This window comes from Chionomys nivalis, chromosome 6 (genome assembly GCF_950005125.1).
Source record: "Chionomys nivalis chromosome 6, mChiNiv1.1, whole genome shotgun sequence".
Classification (NCBI taxonomy): domain Eukaryota; kingdom Metazoa; phylum Chordata; class Mammalia; order Rodentia; family Cricetidae; genus Chionomys; species Chionomys nivalis.
The window spans coordinates 91,451,533-91,467,520 of record NC_080091.1 but is presented as its reverse complement, the minus strand read 5'-3'; the positions used below and the strand labels follow the sequence as shown (position 1 = coordinate 91,467,520).

Genomic DNA, 15,988 nt, shown 5'->3' with positions numbered 1-15,988 from the left:
TTGCATGTGATTCTCCTTCCGCGTTGCTTCTGTGTTATTGTTCATCGTCTTAATAACAATTCTGTAAGTCCATCTTTTTAATTACATGGAGCTTTTACATCTGTATATTGTGTACTCAGTTGTCAGTGAGTGAGTAGAGATTTGCTTAAGTGCCTGGAGCCAATAAAATTCTTCTTGTCTCTCAAGAGGTTCTGTACACCTGCTGAGCCAAGTCAACACTCAGCTGGGCAGGCAGGCCACAAGTTCAGTCAGCCTACAGTTTCTGTTTGTGCTTCAAGGTTAGCCAGAGGTGAGAGCTTGCAGGCTCCTTCCTTCTTTCCAGAGCCTGAAAGTAAGGGAGACTGTCGCTGTCTAAAGTCTTGGCAACACGGTTTCATTCCCAGGCCTGTCCTTTGTATCTGGATGGTTACAGTGTCTTATGTTTTCACTCTTACTCATTGATTCAGATGGAAAGGATGGTTTTGAGATGCTTTAATTGGAAAAAAAAAAGCTTTTTTTTTTTTTTTTTTTTTTTTTTTTGCCTAAAGCAAGCTTCTTATGGATCCCATAAGTCGTCATTGAATGGAGTCTTCAGGAGGAAAACTAGACTTCAGATGATCGCAATTCTCCAGGACAGAGCTTTGGGCTTCCTCCTGATACAGTTCTATTGCCCTGGCTGCCAGACCATTGGTTGTCACGGGGCGTGTGTGTTTTTAGTTTTAAGCTACGATGATGGGTTACCAATATCATGATACTCCAAGCAACTCAAAACGGCATGGAGACACTCCTTTATCAAGATTTCTCCATAATGCTCACATCTTTGAGTTAATTCCCATAATTCTGAAAAGGTTGACTCTGAAAATGCTACTAGTGCTTTTATGGAAAGGGGATTTTTAGAGGTCCTTACTCTACCATTCTAGCCAATGTCCATTAGCCCTAAATCTTTTAAATGACAAAAATCACATGGAACTTCATTAACTTATTGTAGTAAAAAGATGGACCATGTACGCACCATAATCCATCTAAGGCTCTACCAAAATACAATACTAAAGCAACAGTGATGGTTTAAATTAACATGACCTCTTCTTAAGCATTTAATGCTGGAAATATTAAACTTGCAATAAGTGTTGTGTATAAAATAAAGTCCTGGCTCTAAAACATATTACTCTGACTTCAAGGCCAGAAGTCTGACCTCTGTTAGTTTGGTGACCTAGTCAAGATAATTAATCTTTAAAATAATGTAATAGTGATTATATGTGTATATACATGCATATATACACATACATACATATATCCATGTTTTTACAGTTCATGGCACAGACTAGATGCTCAAGAAACTAGTTTGTATCACTAATATATAATCATGAGTATAAGTTCTTATTGGTAATAGTCATAGTAAATTTCTTCTAAATATCTCTCCTCAAGAGTCCAATTCAAAATGGAAACACATCAAAACCACCTCACTCACTCTTTTTTATTTTCTCTGTAATTGCAGGCACCGTGGTGGTCCAGCAGTTAATGTCAGTGATGATTAGTAAACATGACCGTCTCTTCCCCAAGGACACAGAGCCTCAAGATGGACTGAGCAGCAACAACAATGATGGTCATAAGAAAGCCACTATGGGTCAGTTGCAGAACAAGGAAAATAACAACACCAAGGAGAGCCCCGGCAGACGGTGCTCTTGGGACAAGTCTGAGTCCCCCAAGAGAAGCAGCATGGACAATGGATCCCCCACAGCTCTGTCAGGCAGCAAAACCAACAGCCCAAGGAACAGTATTCACAAGCTGGATAGCTCCAGGAGCCCCCCTCTCACGGTCAAAAAGAACCCAGCCTTCAATAAGGGTAGTGGGATAGTCACCAATGGATCGTTCAGCAGCAGTAATGCAGAAGGTGTCGAGAAAATCCAAACCACCCCTAATGGGAGTTTACAAGCCAGAAGGACCTCTTCCCTGAAGAGCTCTGGTACCAAAATGGGCACTCACAGTGTACAGAATGGAACGGTCCGCCTGGGTGTTTTGAACACGGACACCGTAGGGAACCCCTTGAATGGTCGCAGCATGAGTTGGTTGCCCAACGGCTATGTGACCCTGCGTGACAACAAGCAGAAGGAGCAGGCTGCAGAGTCAGGCCAGCACAACAGGCTCTCCACCTACGACAACGTCCACCAGCAGTTTTCCTTGATGAACCTCGACGACAAGCAGAGCGTGGGCAGTGCCACGTGGTCCACCTCCTCCTGTGAGATCTCCCTTCCCGAGAACTCCAACTCCTGCCGCTCCTCCACCACCACCTGCCCGGAGCAAGACTTTTACGGTGGGAACTTTGAGGACCCTGTTTTAGATGGACCCCCGCAGGATGACCTTGCCCATCCTGGGGACTACGAGAACAAAAGTGACCGCAGGAGTGTGGGTGGTCGAAGTAGCCGTGCCACCAGCAGCAGTGACAACAGTGAGACCTTTGTCGGCAACAACACCAGCAACCACAGTGCACTTCACAGTTTGGTGTCCAGCCTGAAACAGGAGATGACCAAGCAGAAGATCGAATATGAGTCCAGGATAAAAAGGTGAGAAAACTCAGAAATCATTAGTGTGACCAGAGAGTGGCGACAGCTTCCCACGGTGACGCTGAGTCGTCCGGAAGCAAGCATGCTCCACCCAGGAGATCTGATTTAGGCCGTGCATTTGTCATTTGCCAGTTACGGAACGTTGGGGAAGTTAGGTAGCATCTACCTCAGATCAAATGCACAGAAGTCACTGGGCCTTGTTTCTGGGATAAAATAAGGTCCTCTTCAATGATTAATGACTGTCCCTGTCTGTGGTAAGGGCCTGAGGGACAGACAGCAGCCGGCTGTTTCATTGGTAAGAGTAAAACCAGAAGCTGGCTAAAATGTTAGGATGGAATTTCAAAAGCAAAGACAAGTTTTATTTCCGTTTCTCAACCATTTACTTCTGAGACAATATTTTTAGCTCCCAACCATCTCAGACTGGGAAAAATCTGATGAGCTCCGAGAGACGACTGGTCCAAGGTGACCCAGGATGTGCAGGGCTCATTTTCCAGTTCCTTCTCTGACACTGGAATGTGTGGAGACCCAGAGCATACACGTTCCGTCGACTTGCTTGGGGAAATGTGGTCCGAGCGAGGTGCAAGCTACATGAGTATGAGAGCATGGTTATGTTAAAATCTATTTCACAGCAACTTATGCTCCCTGCTTATGACCCGGGCTCACGGTTTGCTTAGCAGATTGCTTGGGGAAGCAGCCTGGGTGAATTAAGGGCCAGTAGCTGTGTTCTGTGCCCACTATACTCCTGAGAGTCAGTGCTCCATCTAGACTGGATCGCGGAACTCACAGACAACCCCTTCACCCAACCCTGCCACGGTCCCGGAATTATAAATAGTTTAAGCTTGTGCTCCTTTAGCGCACTGTATAGCAACAAGTACTGAATTATGGGGTAAGGAGAAGCAGTGCTGAGGTTCAGGGCACCACAAGGCATGGTTGACCCAGGTTCGAGCCATGTTTATCGGAGAACCTCTTCATGAATAGCTTGCTGGGGTTGTTAATAATTTGACTCTATCAACTGCCTTGATAGCTCCAAACTCCACATTTAGTTATGAAATTATATGATGTAATATATGTATATATCTTCAGTACAGATATGATAGATAAATGGATGATATACACAGTTGTCTTTAACATATTGTAATGAGTTTCCCATCTAATGATTAATTTCAAAACAAAAAATAGCATACTTTCATAAGCTATGGATAATTAAATATAAATTAAAATACTGCTTAGGAGACTGGAAAATTACTTCCCTTGCCAAAGTCTTTCTGTGAGTTTCATTGAAAGAAAATGAGCTTTGTATTTTTCTCCATGGCACTATAATACCAGGTGGTATTTGAAAAGATTGCCGTCTTCTGAGGTGTCTTCGTTCCTAGGACCGTGATAGATGTGTGCCACGAGATCTGTAGTGCTTTTCAGATAGCTTGACAAACCGCAGAACTTTTAAAGAGTGTGTCATTTCAGTGACCCATGCCTCTAAGCTTTCTCCCCACCTGCCAAGCCAAGGGAGAGGTCAGGGGAGGCTGTTGCACACCCAGCACATGGGATGTACAAGCATTGGTACTCTCATTACTTTCCTTCCATTGCTGTGAATTCTACACACTTTCTTCACATTCTCCTAACTCCACCTCATCAATACTATGGATGGTTAGAGAGAGATGGCGGAATGAGTGGTGGAGTATTTCCCTTTGTCTATCAAAGAGATGTATTGTTTTCAGCCTCAAATACAAGTATGAGTTTGCTATTCTTTCCTGCCCATCCCTCCTCGGTTTCCACCTTTATTTTCATAGAAAATACTGAATTGTACTCAAAGAAATCCATTTGTATCATATCAGTTCTTTAGCTTGCTTAATCTATTCTTAGTTTAGGATACTGTATTTAATTGTAATTTATAACTGTATAACTGTAATATATAACTGTATAACAGTAGCATGTAGCTGTTAATCAGACTACTTAAATCTGTAGCTCCCTGAGTTTTCTCCTTCACAGGTAGAAACTTTGAAGAAGATATCTTAAAGTCTCATAGCATTGTTTGGGACTTGTCCGTTTATCCTTATGCGTCTGTGCTGTGTATTGGATAGCATGATGCACTACACGATATTCAGAATCATGCATGTCCGTGCTAATCAATCCAAGATCATGGAATAAATGTCATTTTTATATTAAGGGTTTCCCCCAAGTCCTCCTTTCTGACACTACTGTGGGAAGGCTTCCTTCCTTGTAGACTTACCATATGCTGCTTCCATTGCTTTATTTACAAAATACATGCTTGATTATTGATCTAATGCTGCATCTCTTATTCACCAATGACCTATTTCACCAATTCCCTCTGTGTCTACTGTATCTCCTCATCTTCTGTTTTCTCTCTTCATAGTTTTACTAAGGTATATTGGTCATTTTTAATCTACTCCCCCCATCTATCTTAACTTTTGTTTTTTGTATCATTTTTCCTAATTGTTAGCCCATGTGATACTCTATGTTTCTCTAGTCTAATTTCTAGTAATGTAATTCTCTTTTTTAATGATCCAAGCCTGCCATCTGTAGAAATTCTTGAGTAGATTTTATTTTTATTCCCTAACTTGCAAAGAGAACTCATGACTCAAGATCTCAGTTGAATCTACTAGCACTTTTTGGCTTCTCTTATACCAGAGTCCCTATCTCTCACCAGCTGAAGAAGAGAACAGTCTCTCCTCTCAGGCTTCAGTGTAGGGTAACACTATTGTGTTACTTACTATCCTATATTGCATTTATTCCTGGGCCCCGGCATCTGAAAATACTATTATTTTAACTTTAACCTTGGCAAAGCACTCATAAAATGTTTCTAAAATTATCCAACACTTTTATGTGTTTGTGTTAAGGAAATTCCTTATTATTTTATTATTTTCTGCTTAGTCCTTTGGTCTCTGGATGTTTTGCACAAAAGCCTCTGAATACGAGCATATTAATACATTTTCTGCATGGGTTATTTCACTTGGTATTTAAGCTTCAGCTTTTTCTAACACGTTTAGTTTAAAAATAGTTCTAGAGACTATAGAGAGAGGTAGCATAGTTCTAGAGACTATAGAGAGAGGTAGCATAGTTTTAGAGACTATAGAGAGAGGTAGCATAGTTCTAGAGACTAGAGAGAGAGGTAGCATAGTTTTAGAGACTATAGAGAGAGGTAGCATAGTTCTAGAGACTATAGAGAGAGGTAGCATAGTTCTAGAGACTATAGAGAGAGGTAGCATTGTGTGGTAATCCTGCATGACAGCCAGCACGCTTCCAACCTCTTAAGTGAATATTTGATTGTATGCTGTAAATAGTCTTCTTAGCTATTGCACACTAAAAAGGGTTTTGTTTTGTTTTTGTTTTTGGATTCAAATTACTCATAAAGGGATGCTAGCTTAATGTTCGATTTAACTTTCTGCTTATCTGACCAAATGTACAGATTACATGTAGGCTTGTCTTTTTCAAAACAGAAAAATAATTGAAATTTCATTTTTTATGTTACTATTAAGGTAATACGTTTTTTAGGTTCTACTGCTCTGGCAAACTTGAGTGAACCCCATGTTCCTTTAGCTCAGAAAAGGAGGAATGTGCAAGTCAGCTGTTAGCAGAGAAAGCTATCAAGAACCAAGTTCTAATACTCCTCTTTTAAAATCATAAATACACAAACACAGGAGTTTTTCTTCTCTTGTAAAGAAGCTACTTTAAATTCTATACTTATTGAAAGGACAGTTACAAAGATGCACAGTATCTACCTCCTGTAAGAGAGTAACAATGTTTCAGAACAGCTGACATCAGGGCTAAGAGCTCAATGGACAGCAAGGTGACTAGAAAGCAGAAAGTCGGATATTTATTCAGCTCCAGCCAATGCTACCTTCCGGCCAACCATGCAGGTTTCGCTTTGTTTGGCTGATTGTTTGATTTTGTGTTTTGAGACAGAGTTTCTCTGTGTAGTGGCCCTAGGTGCTTAGAACTTGATTTGTAGAGCAGGCTGGCCTCAAACTCACAGAGATCTCCTGCCTGTGCCTCCCAAATGCTGGGATGAAAGGTGTGCCCCACCATGCCAGGCTATGATGTGGGTTACTATTGGTCTTTCCGTAGAGCAGGACCACATCCTCTTGAAAACTCTATTCTCATCAGGAGATGTAGCCTGATGATGATGATGATGATGATGATGATGATGATGATGATGATGATGATGATGATGAAACATTTTCCCTAGAAAGTTGTGTGATTATCTTCCTTCCTTCCCACCTCCATCACACTTTCCCATCCGTTCAGTAAAGGCAACTTGCAGCAGTGTGCAGGAGGCTACCCCGCCTCTGTCCCTTCTGTGCTCTGTGCTTGAGTCTCCAGCTTGTCTGTGCTGACTCTACTCATTCACCATGAAGTGACAAGGAAGCACTTCCCAGAGATGTCCTAGAGACTCATGATTATGACAATAAATCACAGTAGCAAATAATAAATCAATAGCACCAAGAAAACCTTATTAGACATGGCTTTGATGCTTTGACAGGGCTCATTTTGATCTTGTGAATTCTGTAGAGAGTTTAGAAAACAAATCTTGTCTGTGCTCACCTTTCAGAGACAGATAATTCACTTGCCTCTCATTTCCCCTTCCCACACTCTACAGCTTAGAACAGCGGAACCTGACTTTGGAAACAGAGATGCTGAGTCTCCACGATGAACTGGATCAAGAAAGGAAGAAGTTCACCATGATAGAGATCAAGATGAGAAACGCCGAGCGAGCCAAAGAGGATGCAGAGAAACGGAACGACATGCTCCAGAAGGAAATGGAGCAGTTCTTCTCCACATTTGGAGACCTGACGGTGGAACCCAGGAGAAGCGAGAGAGGAAACACGATATGGATCCAGTGAGCCTTTCTCGGCTGTCCTGGAGCACTCCAGGGAGAACTCTGGGAACTTGGGGGCAAACAGTATGGGGGAACAGTGTGGATTCAGGTGGCTGGTCTGTGTAGAGCTTCATCCGGTGAGGAAATCTCATTTACAGACATCACTATCCATATCTACAGTGTGTACCAAAGTTCTATCACGCTCCATAATGCTACTGTCAAGTGTTACAACTGGATATGTGTATAGAAAGTAGTTTCTAAAATGTCAATTAATAGTAAGAAGCATATCTCAATGATTATTTTATTGCAGGTTCTGTATTTAAATGTTGAATCAATATGTTGCTGCAATTTAGCTTGCATTCAAGCTTCACCCCTTGCACTTAACATAAGCTATTTTTAGCATCGTGTTATCATCTGCTTATTTTATAGATCAATATTTTTATTTCCCTTTTTGCTGAGGAAATGGAGATAAGAGGAAATATAAATATATAAATATATATAAGATGAGTTATTAAAGTCAAAGAACACTTTGTGGCTGTGCTGTTTGTGCCAATAGACCTTGCCATGACCAAAAAGAGAGATGTAAGAAAGTTTTATAAAATATAGTAGAATCACCAGGTATCTGTCAATTGTTCTTTAAATTCTTCAGTGTGGCCTGGCGGGTGGTGGGGGGTGGGGTCAGTGAGTATGAGGTTTTCCCGTGTAAGCACGAAGACCTGAATTCTGATATACAGCAACCACATAAAGATTCAGATGTAGCCTCCCACACCTATGTAACTCCAGAACTGGGAGTAGAGGAAGCTAGAGCTTGCTAGACACCAACCCTATTGTGGGAGCCTTTTCTTGGGGAGACTCAATCCGAAAGAACACGTAGGGAAATGACAACAGACCAAAGTAATAATTCTACCAAAATACAGCTTGGAGAGCCAGGTAACTAACTGGGGTTACTTATGGGGGTTTATTTGAGGGATCACTTACAGGAGCACAGACAACTCAAATGCTACATCACTGAGAAGCTCACCCTGGGCTGAACAACAGCTCAAGAAAGACACATCATGAAATGACAGCTCATGTCATGTATCCCTGGAGTTCCCTGCCCAGCATGCGAGCAGCTCAACAGGCTGGAGGGTCTCTCTCCTCAGCAGGCCATACTGTTGTGCAATCTTGAAACTGGAAGGGCCTTATGAACCTGAGTACTAGGGACATCCTGAAACTTGTGAATTATTTACTCCCTGAGTCTCGTGAGACTCCCTCCAGGCCTGAGTTTCATTGCTATGCAAGGCCAGTCTACCTGAAAAGCAGCAAGCTCCAGCTTCCCTGAGAGATGCTGTCTCAGTGGAATAGGGCAGAGTATGATGGAAGAATCCCCTGACACTCTCCTCTGGCCTCTGCCTACGTGGATGCTCAAACTTCACACACACACACACACACACACACACACTATTTAGACTGCTGTTTCATTTGTGTGCTGATCTGGCACAAGGGCACGGAAGCTCTGTTGGAAAGTCCCCCTCCAGCTGAGCTGAGCGAGCACAGATAGGAAGCTCGCATGCAGGAATTGCTTTCATACGTTGTGCGTTTTTTGTACTTAGGAAGTAACTCTGCATAACCATAATTCTTGCCGGCTGCTGGGGGATTTCTTCACAGCCTTAGAAAGCTGGGAACTGCTGCATGGTCACCGTTACCCCCACAGGATCCCATCCCCCTCTTCAGACCTGCCAGTACGTGCATGATCTGCCTGTGCCTGTCTTGATTAGACTACTAGAATGCACATCATCTTGTGACATCTTTCTCTCACTCCCGCTGTTGTTTGGGATTTTTCTCTGTACCACGGCTGGCAAAGGGGTCTCCAGCAAGATAATAAGGAAAGGGGATCAGGAGGAACAGGGGAGTAATGGGAAAGAAACAATGTATTTTTCTATTTTTACAATGCCATTTTTTCCCTAACAAAAAACATTTTAATTATTAATAATTTTAAATATTAAAGTGTAATATTTAAATTACAATAGACAAATATGTGACTATTAGCAATATTAACTTTCTAGAAAAATCCAGAGCTCTTTGAGGTTACTGTTTTAGGAAACCAGTTTTTTTGTTTTGTTTTGTTTTGATTTTTTGCATTTCAGTAAGGCAAGCAAAGGAAAGTTAGTGATAGGGTGGGAACCACACACTAGAATTAAATGCCACAAGGGGTGTGACTATAAGACGCATACTGTTTAAGTGTGTGAAATTTACATTTTTTGGAAATGGCATGTTTGTGTACTTCGGGGAATACATTTTATCACTTCATACATTTTATTGGGTGACATCACTTTATCACTCCAGCTTTTATCAATCTCCCCACTGAGCAAGTTTGTGTGGTCATTTGGATTCATTCAATATTTCTCTAGCAAGAACTGTTCTTGTCTTCTATCTTTTGCCTTTTGCTTTTCTACGTCCACAACAAGAGTGGTTCATCTAAGGATCCCTTAAGAAACTTAGAGTCGGGTTAAGCAAATTCCAGGTCAGAACCTCCCGCTATGCTTTGGAATCTCTCTCCAGCTTGCGACTCAGTTCCAAAAGGCCTCAAGCACATCCAGTGAGCTACACAATGAGTAAAACACCAAGGTCAGGCTAGCGAACGGTCTAGGTTCAACGTGTTGGCAGTTTGCCAGCCATTGCTGACTCTTTCGTGCATGATTTGCTGACTCTGTAGAGTTGGAATAATAAAAACCATTTCTCAAATAGCCGTGTTCTTTGATTTAGAAACAGGCTGACCCTATGACTGGTGGACAGGGAGGACTCTATAAACATTAGCTGAGTTGTCCAACTCCACCTTGTTCTGCTCCCCGATTGGCTTTCCTGCTGCCCTAGTCCTGTGCTCCTCTTCTCGGCAGACCTAATTTGATGGAAACAAGCTGCTCTCCAATGCCTGTCTGGCATCTCTACTCTGCTGCCCCCATTGTTTCCAGGCTGCCTTACAAAACTATCCTCTGACCCTAGTTTGCCTTGGCTAAAGGCACGTTATGATTTTCACTAGTGTAGGATTTGACCAATAGGTCATGCCTATCTCCTATGAACTTCTGTAACAACACCTGCCAGTCAATACCTGTATACTGTTGCTATGGTCTTGTTTGCTTTCCTTCTGGGTGGCACATTCCATATTTGAAGAGTCAAATCACTGTTACTTCTGTTAATTTAGACCAAGAGGGCGTTGGGAAAAGAGGCAGACTGTCAAAAAGGCGGCTTAAGCTTCTAAATGCTCCCATTTCAAAAAGCAAACTTCAAATTACTTATCAAGCTTAGTTAAGAAAAACCTGAACTAAATCTCAAGGCTTCAACTGATGTAAACATATCCAAACAGTAAACTAAGAATAAATCCAATTAACCATTCCTTCTTGGCCCAAGCTATCAAAAGCTCAGATACAAACTCACAATTAAACTTGGCCGACAACCTTCTATTTTATGGGGTCACTTGGAGTAGCTTTTAGCGACTACAAGGTATTACAACAGTAACAGAATGTGCTTAAATATTCTGCCTTAGTTGGACTGAGGAGGTGAGATGCAATTTTATTGCCAAGGCAAGGCTATCCAGGACAGAACATCATCTTCATGTGCACTTCAGTGTAAGACTCACCAGACACAAATGGAGTGCATGGCTCTATGTTCTCAAGAGTCCTCTACTGCAATCTTGTTAGAGCCTTCGTCCCCTCTTATCTGGAATCCACTCCACTCTTCTGGAAGCTGCTCCAGGGCGGCCATCCCTACTCTTACACTGCCTCATCCAGAGACTAAAAGTGATTCTCTGTTTCAGTCATTGTTCTCTTGGAAGTACCCTAGAATCTCAAAGCAGAAAAAAAAAGTTGTATTTTTGTGTCTAGTTTATGTATAGCTCTTTTTCACTTTTCTTTCCACACTGAATAAGAATCGCTTTAAAAGCTGAAATGGTAGAGAGAAAAAAATCAGGAAATTGAGAGTCCAGAAAAAAAAAAAAAAAAAGCAAAAAACAAAACAAAACAAAAAAAAAAAATGACTTTTCAACCTCCCTTAGGCAAGATGCCAGGAAGGGCAAGTCACCAAGCTCTTGTCAGCTGGTGTTGCTTTCTGAGTTGGAAATAATGCCTACAAAGTACTGGCATTATTGTGATTAAAAGGCCCATGTAATGCACCACTCAGTGCAGGCCATCTAGAGCCATGGATGGCTCAGTTGGTAAGTAAACTGTCTTAAGGAACCATGGTGATATTTTCTAGGCCTTCAACTTCTCACCTTCCACAGTTTATACTAAATAAATATACAAAGTTAAAAACTTTTTAATGAGAATATAGCAGCCCTTGTATTATTTAACGTTTGATTTCTGAGGGATCCTTTGCTGACTGATCGCAGTGACAGTGGCCATGGATACCATGAGCAGCATGGCCACCTGTGTTTCAACCAAAGCTGAGAGGACATTTGCTATAACCTGGTCCAAGAATGAACTAGAAATTAGTAAATTTGGAATTAACAAATTTGATTGTATAAATACTTTGTGGGGACAGGAGAGATGACTCAGTCTTGCTGCTCTTAGAGAAGACTGGGGTTCAGTTCCCAGCACCCACATGGTGACTCAGAACCTTCTGTAACTCTAGATCCTGAGGGCACCTTCCTCTGGTTCCCTGGGCACTGCACGCATGTGGTATACATGGAAACATGCAGATAAAACACCCATGAGAATTGAATAACATTTTTAAACATGTTTGCTCCATCCTACATTTGCAGACTTCAAATGGTCTTGCTACTAAAATGATCCTAAATTACAAGCTCAAGAAAAAGGATTTGCTTCCAGATGTTGAACCTATGCCATTCGCTTCACTGATCAAATCATGTCTTGTGCTTTGGAGAACACTACAAATAGAATTGTCTATGCAATTGGGACGTTGATATTATATGTTAAAAATTTTAACTATAGCTTAAAGGAAGCCACTCAGATCTTTTCATTTACTAATTTACATTGTTCCCAGAAGGGAAAGTGTGGCCTTTGTAATTCAGGGTGGTGTTGAAGACTGTAATGTCAGCTACACATTCCATGGCACCTCTGTGAGCATCTGAAAAGGGGAAATTGAGTTTTGTGATCTGAAACTAGTTTCAAGCCCTGACCCTGCAACTCATAGCTAGAGAATCTTTGTAAAAGCGAGACATCATTGGTAAGAATGTGTTTGATATTTCTCTGAAGTAGGGAATACAATTGTGCCTCCCTTGTCTTGTTATTGTGGGAGACAGTTGGATCGTTGATATGGTTAGAGCAACACAATGCAAAGCTAGCACTTCTTAGCAAGTCGTAGCCCTCAGCCTCACATTGTCCCATCTGGAGATTAAAGTAGGGACCTTTCCTGATGACACAAACAGCCGTCAACATACACTAGCAAAGGATGCCCAAGTCCCAGGGACTCAACACACACCACATACACTTGCAAAGGACGCCCCAGTCCTAGAGACCCAACACACACCACATACACCAGCAAAGGACGCCCCAGTCCGAGGGACTCAGCACAAACCACATACACCAGCAAAGGATTCCCCAGTCCTAGAGACCCAATGCACACCACATACACCAGCAAAGGATGCCCCAGTCCTAGAGACCCAATGCACACCACATACACCAGCAAAGGATGCCCCAGTCCTAGGGACTCAACACACACCACACACACCAGCAAAGGACGCCCCAGTCCTAGGGACTCAACACACATCGTACACACCAGCAAAGGACGCCCCAGTCCTAGGGACTCAACACACACCACATACACCAGCAAAGGATGCCCCAGTCCTAGGGACTCAACACACACCGTACACACCAGCAAAGGATGCCCAGTCCTAGGGACTCAACACACACCGTACACACCAGCAAAGGATGCCCAGTCCTAGGGACTCAACTCTCATGTCTCCCCAGCTTGGCCTGAAATTGACACCTTAAAGGGGCAGCAAAGTCACCTGTCTTTCTCTGCTCCTAGATGATGGCAGTGGGGTCTCAGAACTAAACACGACATTGAAGGGGCTATGCCCGCAGCTGTGCTTTATCATCTCGTTCTGCCACGGAGGGTGGTGCTGGGTGTTAAAGGTATCCAGTAAAATATAGTGAAGTACCGGATACATCTAGAGGGCTGAAGTCTGTATGCCCTGGGGTACTACACTGCTGATAAAAACCTTGGACCACGTACCATAAAAGTAAGCAAGGCTGAAGCCCGGAACTCATTTTGTAGACCAGGCTGGCCTGAAACTCACAGAGATCCTCCTGCGTCTGCCCCCACCCCCAGTGCTGGGATTAAAGGTATGTGCCACCACCATCAGGCCGTAATGGTCCTTGGTTAAAGAGGTCTGAATTCCCAAGACCCATTGCAGGGTTCCCTTCCTAGTCCTCTTGATTGCACAGGTGGGGAATGAGTTAAGAGTTAGAGCTGCCCAGTTTAAAGGCCTCATGCTGTTTTGGAAAATTATCAGTCCCCCAGGCAGCAAACCTAAACAGAAAGCAGAGCTGGCCAAAGCCTCCTCTCTAAAGCACCTTTGGGGCAGAAGTGCACAGCGAGGTGGCGGAAGTGCACAGCGAGGTGGCGGAAGTGCACAGCGAGGCACATATACTCTTTAATAAACCATGTGACTCCAGACCTGAGGCCAGGTGAGACCAGCCCATGCAGTGAAGGTCACTTTTCTTAGAGAGTAAGGGATTGGAAGAGTGGGGAATGTTTGAACATTGAGACACGTGGGCACTGTGTCAAGTGAACCTGTTTCTTAACAGTAGAGGAAACTTTGAGTATGCCGTGCAGCCTGCTAGCCTGTCGTCTCAGAACAGCCACTCCCCGCCTCTTCGTGACTCAGGAGATTCACTATGTATCACAGCAGGGCAACTGTCAAGGGCTGTGGATCAAGTGGTTGTTGCTGCGGCCAGGTTGGGAGGTGGGGTCACAGAAAGGTTTAACATGTTTAAATGTGTTTAGCATTCAATGCCTTTTTCTCAGGACAAGACTGATTTTCACCTTGGAAATGAATTTTCTCTGGAGACCCTAGGCTACTTACTGTGGCAGCTTATGTTTGTCTGGTGGGGCCCCTGGTTCTTGGCCCTCCCCACATGGTTCCTTACCAGGAGCCTAAGTGAGCTTGCTTCTTTTCTAATTGCCTAATTCTAAACACATTGTTAACTGCTAAAATGCAACAAAAACATCAGTGTTTTGCTGCTCTGCCTTTAATTCAGATTTCCAGTGGTCGATGTCACCCAACCCCTACACCACTTTTCTCCCTGTCTGTGACTACACTGCTCAGGGTGTTGCCCCAGCTCTCATGCCCTCCTCATCCTCATGGTTTCCATTATCCCGCTAGACCTGACACCTGCTTCTGCCCACCATAGGTCCTCCCTAGACCGCAGCACTTCCGAAAGCCCCTCTGCTGCCCGCCAGTCTCCCTCCAAACCAGCAGAGCCTGGGCTCGAGGTGCTGCGCTTTGGTCCAGCTGTGTCAGGTTTCTGCCCTGCTTTCTTCTGATTGCCTTGGATGCTTAGCTCAGGCAATAGTATTTGTGCCCCCTCTCCTCTCCTCAGCCCATGAACTCTGCTCCACCTTGACCGTGTATTAAAACCATATGCAGCCCCACCCATGACTACATGTCACTCATCCTACAAGCTCCTGGGCGTCCCTGTCAAGCAGCCACTCTCTAATCACCAGGTCTCTTTCAGGCCATCACTCTTAAACCCATCACTCCGACCTTTCTTGGATCTTCCTCAAGAGGGACTCCAAGTCGCTGACCTAGGAAGGTATCACCACGGTGCCCTGGGGTTGCTGTTTCTCTAGTTGACCAGTTTGATCTGTGGTTCCTTACTGTGAGTGCTCTGGTGTCTCATTCTCATGCCCCTCAACTCCCAGCTAGAGAAGAAATAAAACAACTGAACTGCCTAAATGTACTTTGTTTATTTCTAACCGGTACATAAGAAGCTAAGCATAAGGCAGGGCTGGTAATAGGTGGCTCAGAGGTTAAGAGCACTGCTTGCTCTTCAAGAGGTTCTGGGTTCAATTCCCAGTACCCACATGGGGGCTCACAACCCTCTATAATGTGATATGATGCCCTCTTCTTGCATGCATGAAGACAGCCTTCATAGGCCTAAACAAATAAATCTTTTTTAAAAAGAAGGAAGAAGCAGCTGAGTAGGGAATGGAAAGCAAAGAGTGCCATGCAGGCCTGGTTAGTGATATCATGCAACTATGGCCACATCGAGCAATCTGTCGCCACTGTTCCTGAATCCATTTCACAGTCTCTTGCCTGGTTTTCATAAACTTCGCCTCTAGTCAATGTAAGAACGTTACTTCCATCTTCACTGAGAAAAAAAAATTCTAACGAAAATGGGCTTTTGTTTTATACAGATTTGCAAGACTGCCCCCATCTGGCCGGGGTGTACCACCTTGCCTCCTTCTATGGCATCCCTGTCTCTGAAAGCGAATATCCTCCTCTGGTAATCTGGCCCACCAGCCTCCAGCCTGAGGCACCCGTGGTCTCAGCCACAAATGCTTTCTCTGGCTCCATCCCTTTTCTCTTCCTCTCTCTGCCCACCCACTGGCCCCAGCGTTGCAGGGAATGTCGAATCTACGCTATACTCTAACATCAGTCTGCGGCTCCGCA

General features: G+C 43.5%; 1 protein-coding gene across 5 annotated transcripts in view; it reads left to right on the top strand.

The window, feature by feature from the left end:
* Positions 1 to 7,986, top strand: part of Arhgap24 (Rho GTPase activating protein 24) — a 398,083-nt gene extending 390,097 nt beyond the window's left edge. For all 5 annotated transcript variants that reach the window (XM_057772993.1, XM_057772994.1, XM_057772996.1 and 2 more), the window contains 2 exons: positions 1,475 to 2,540; positions 7,156 to 7,986. In XM_057772993.1, coding sequence (XP_057628976.1) covers positions 1,475 to 2,540; positions 7,156 to 7,399 — 1,310 coding nt within the window. In that variant the 3' untranslated portion in view covers positions 7,400 to 7,986. The remainder of the gene's footprint in view (positions 1 to 1,474; positions 2,541 to 7,155) is intronic.
* The last annotated feature ends 8,002 nt before the right edge of the window (positions 7,987 to 15,988 follow it).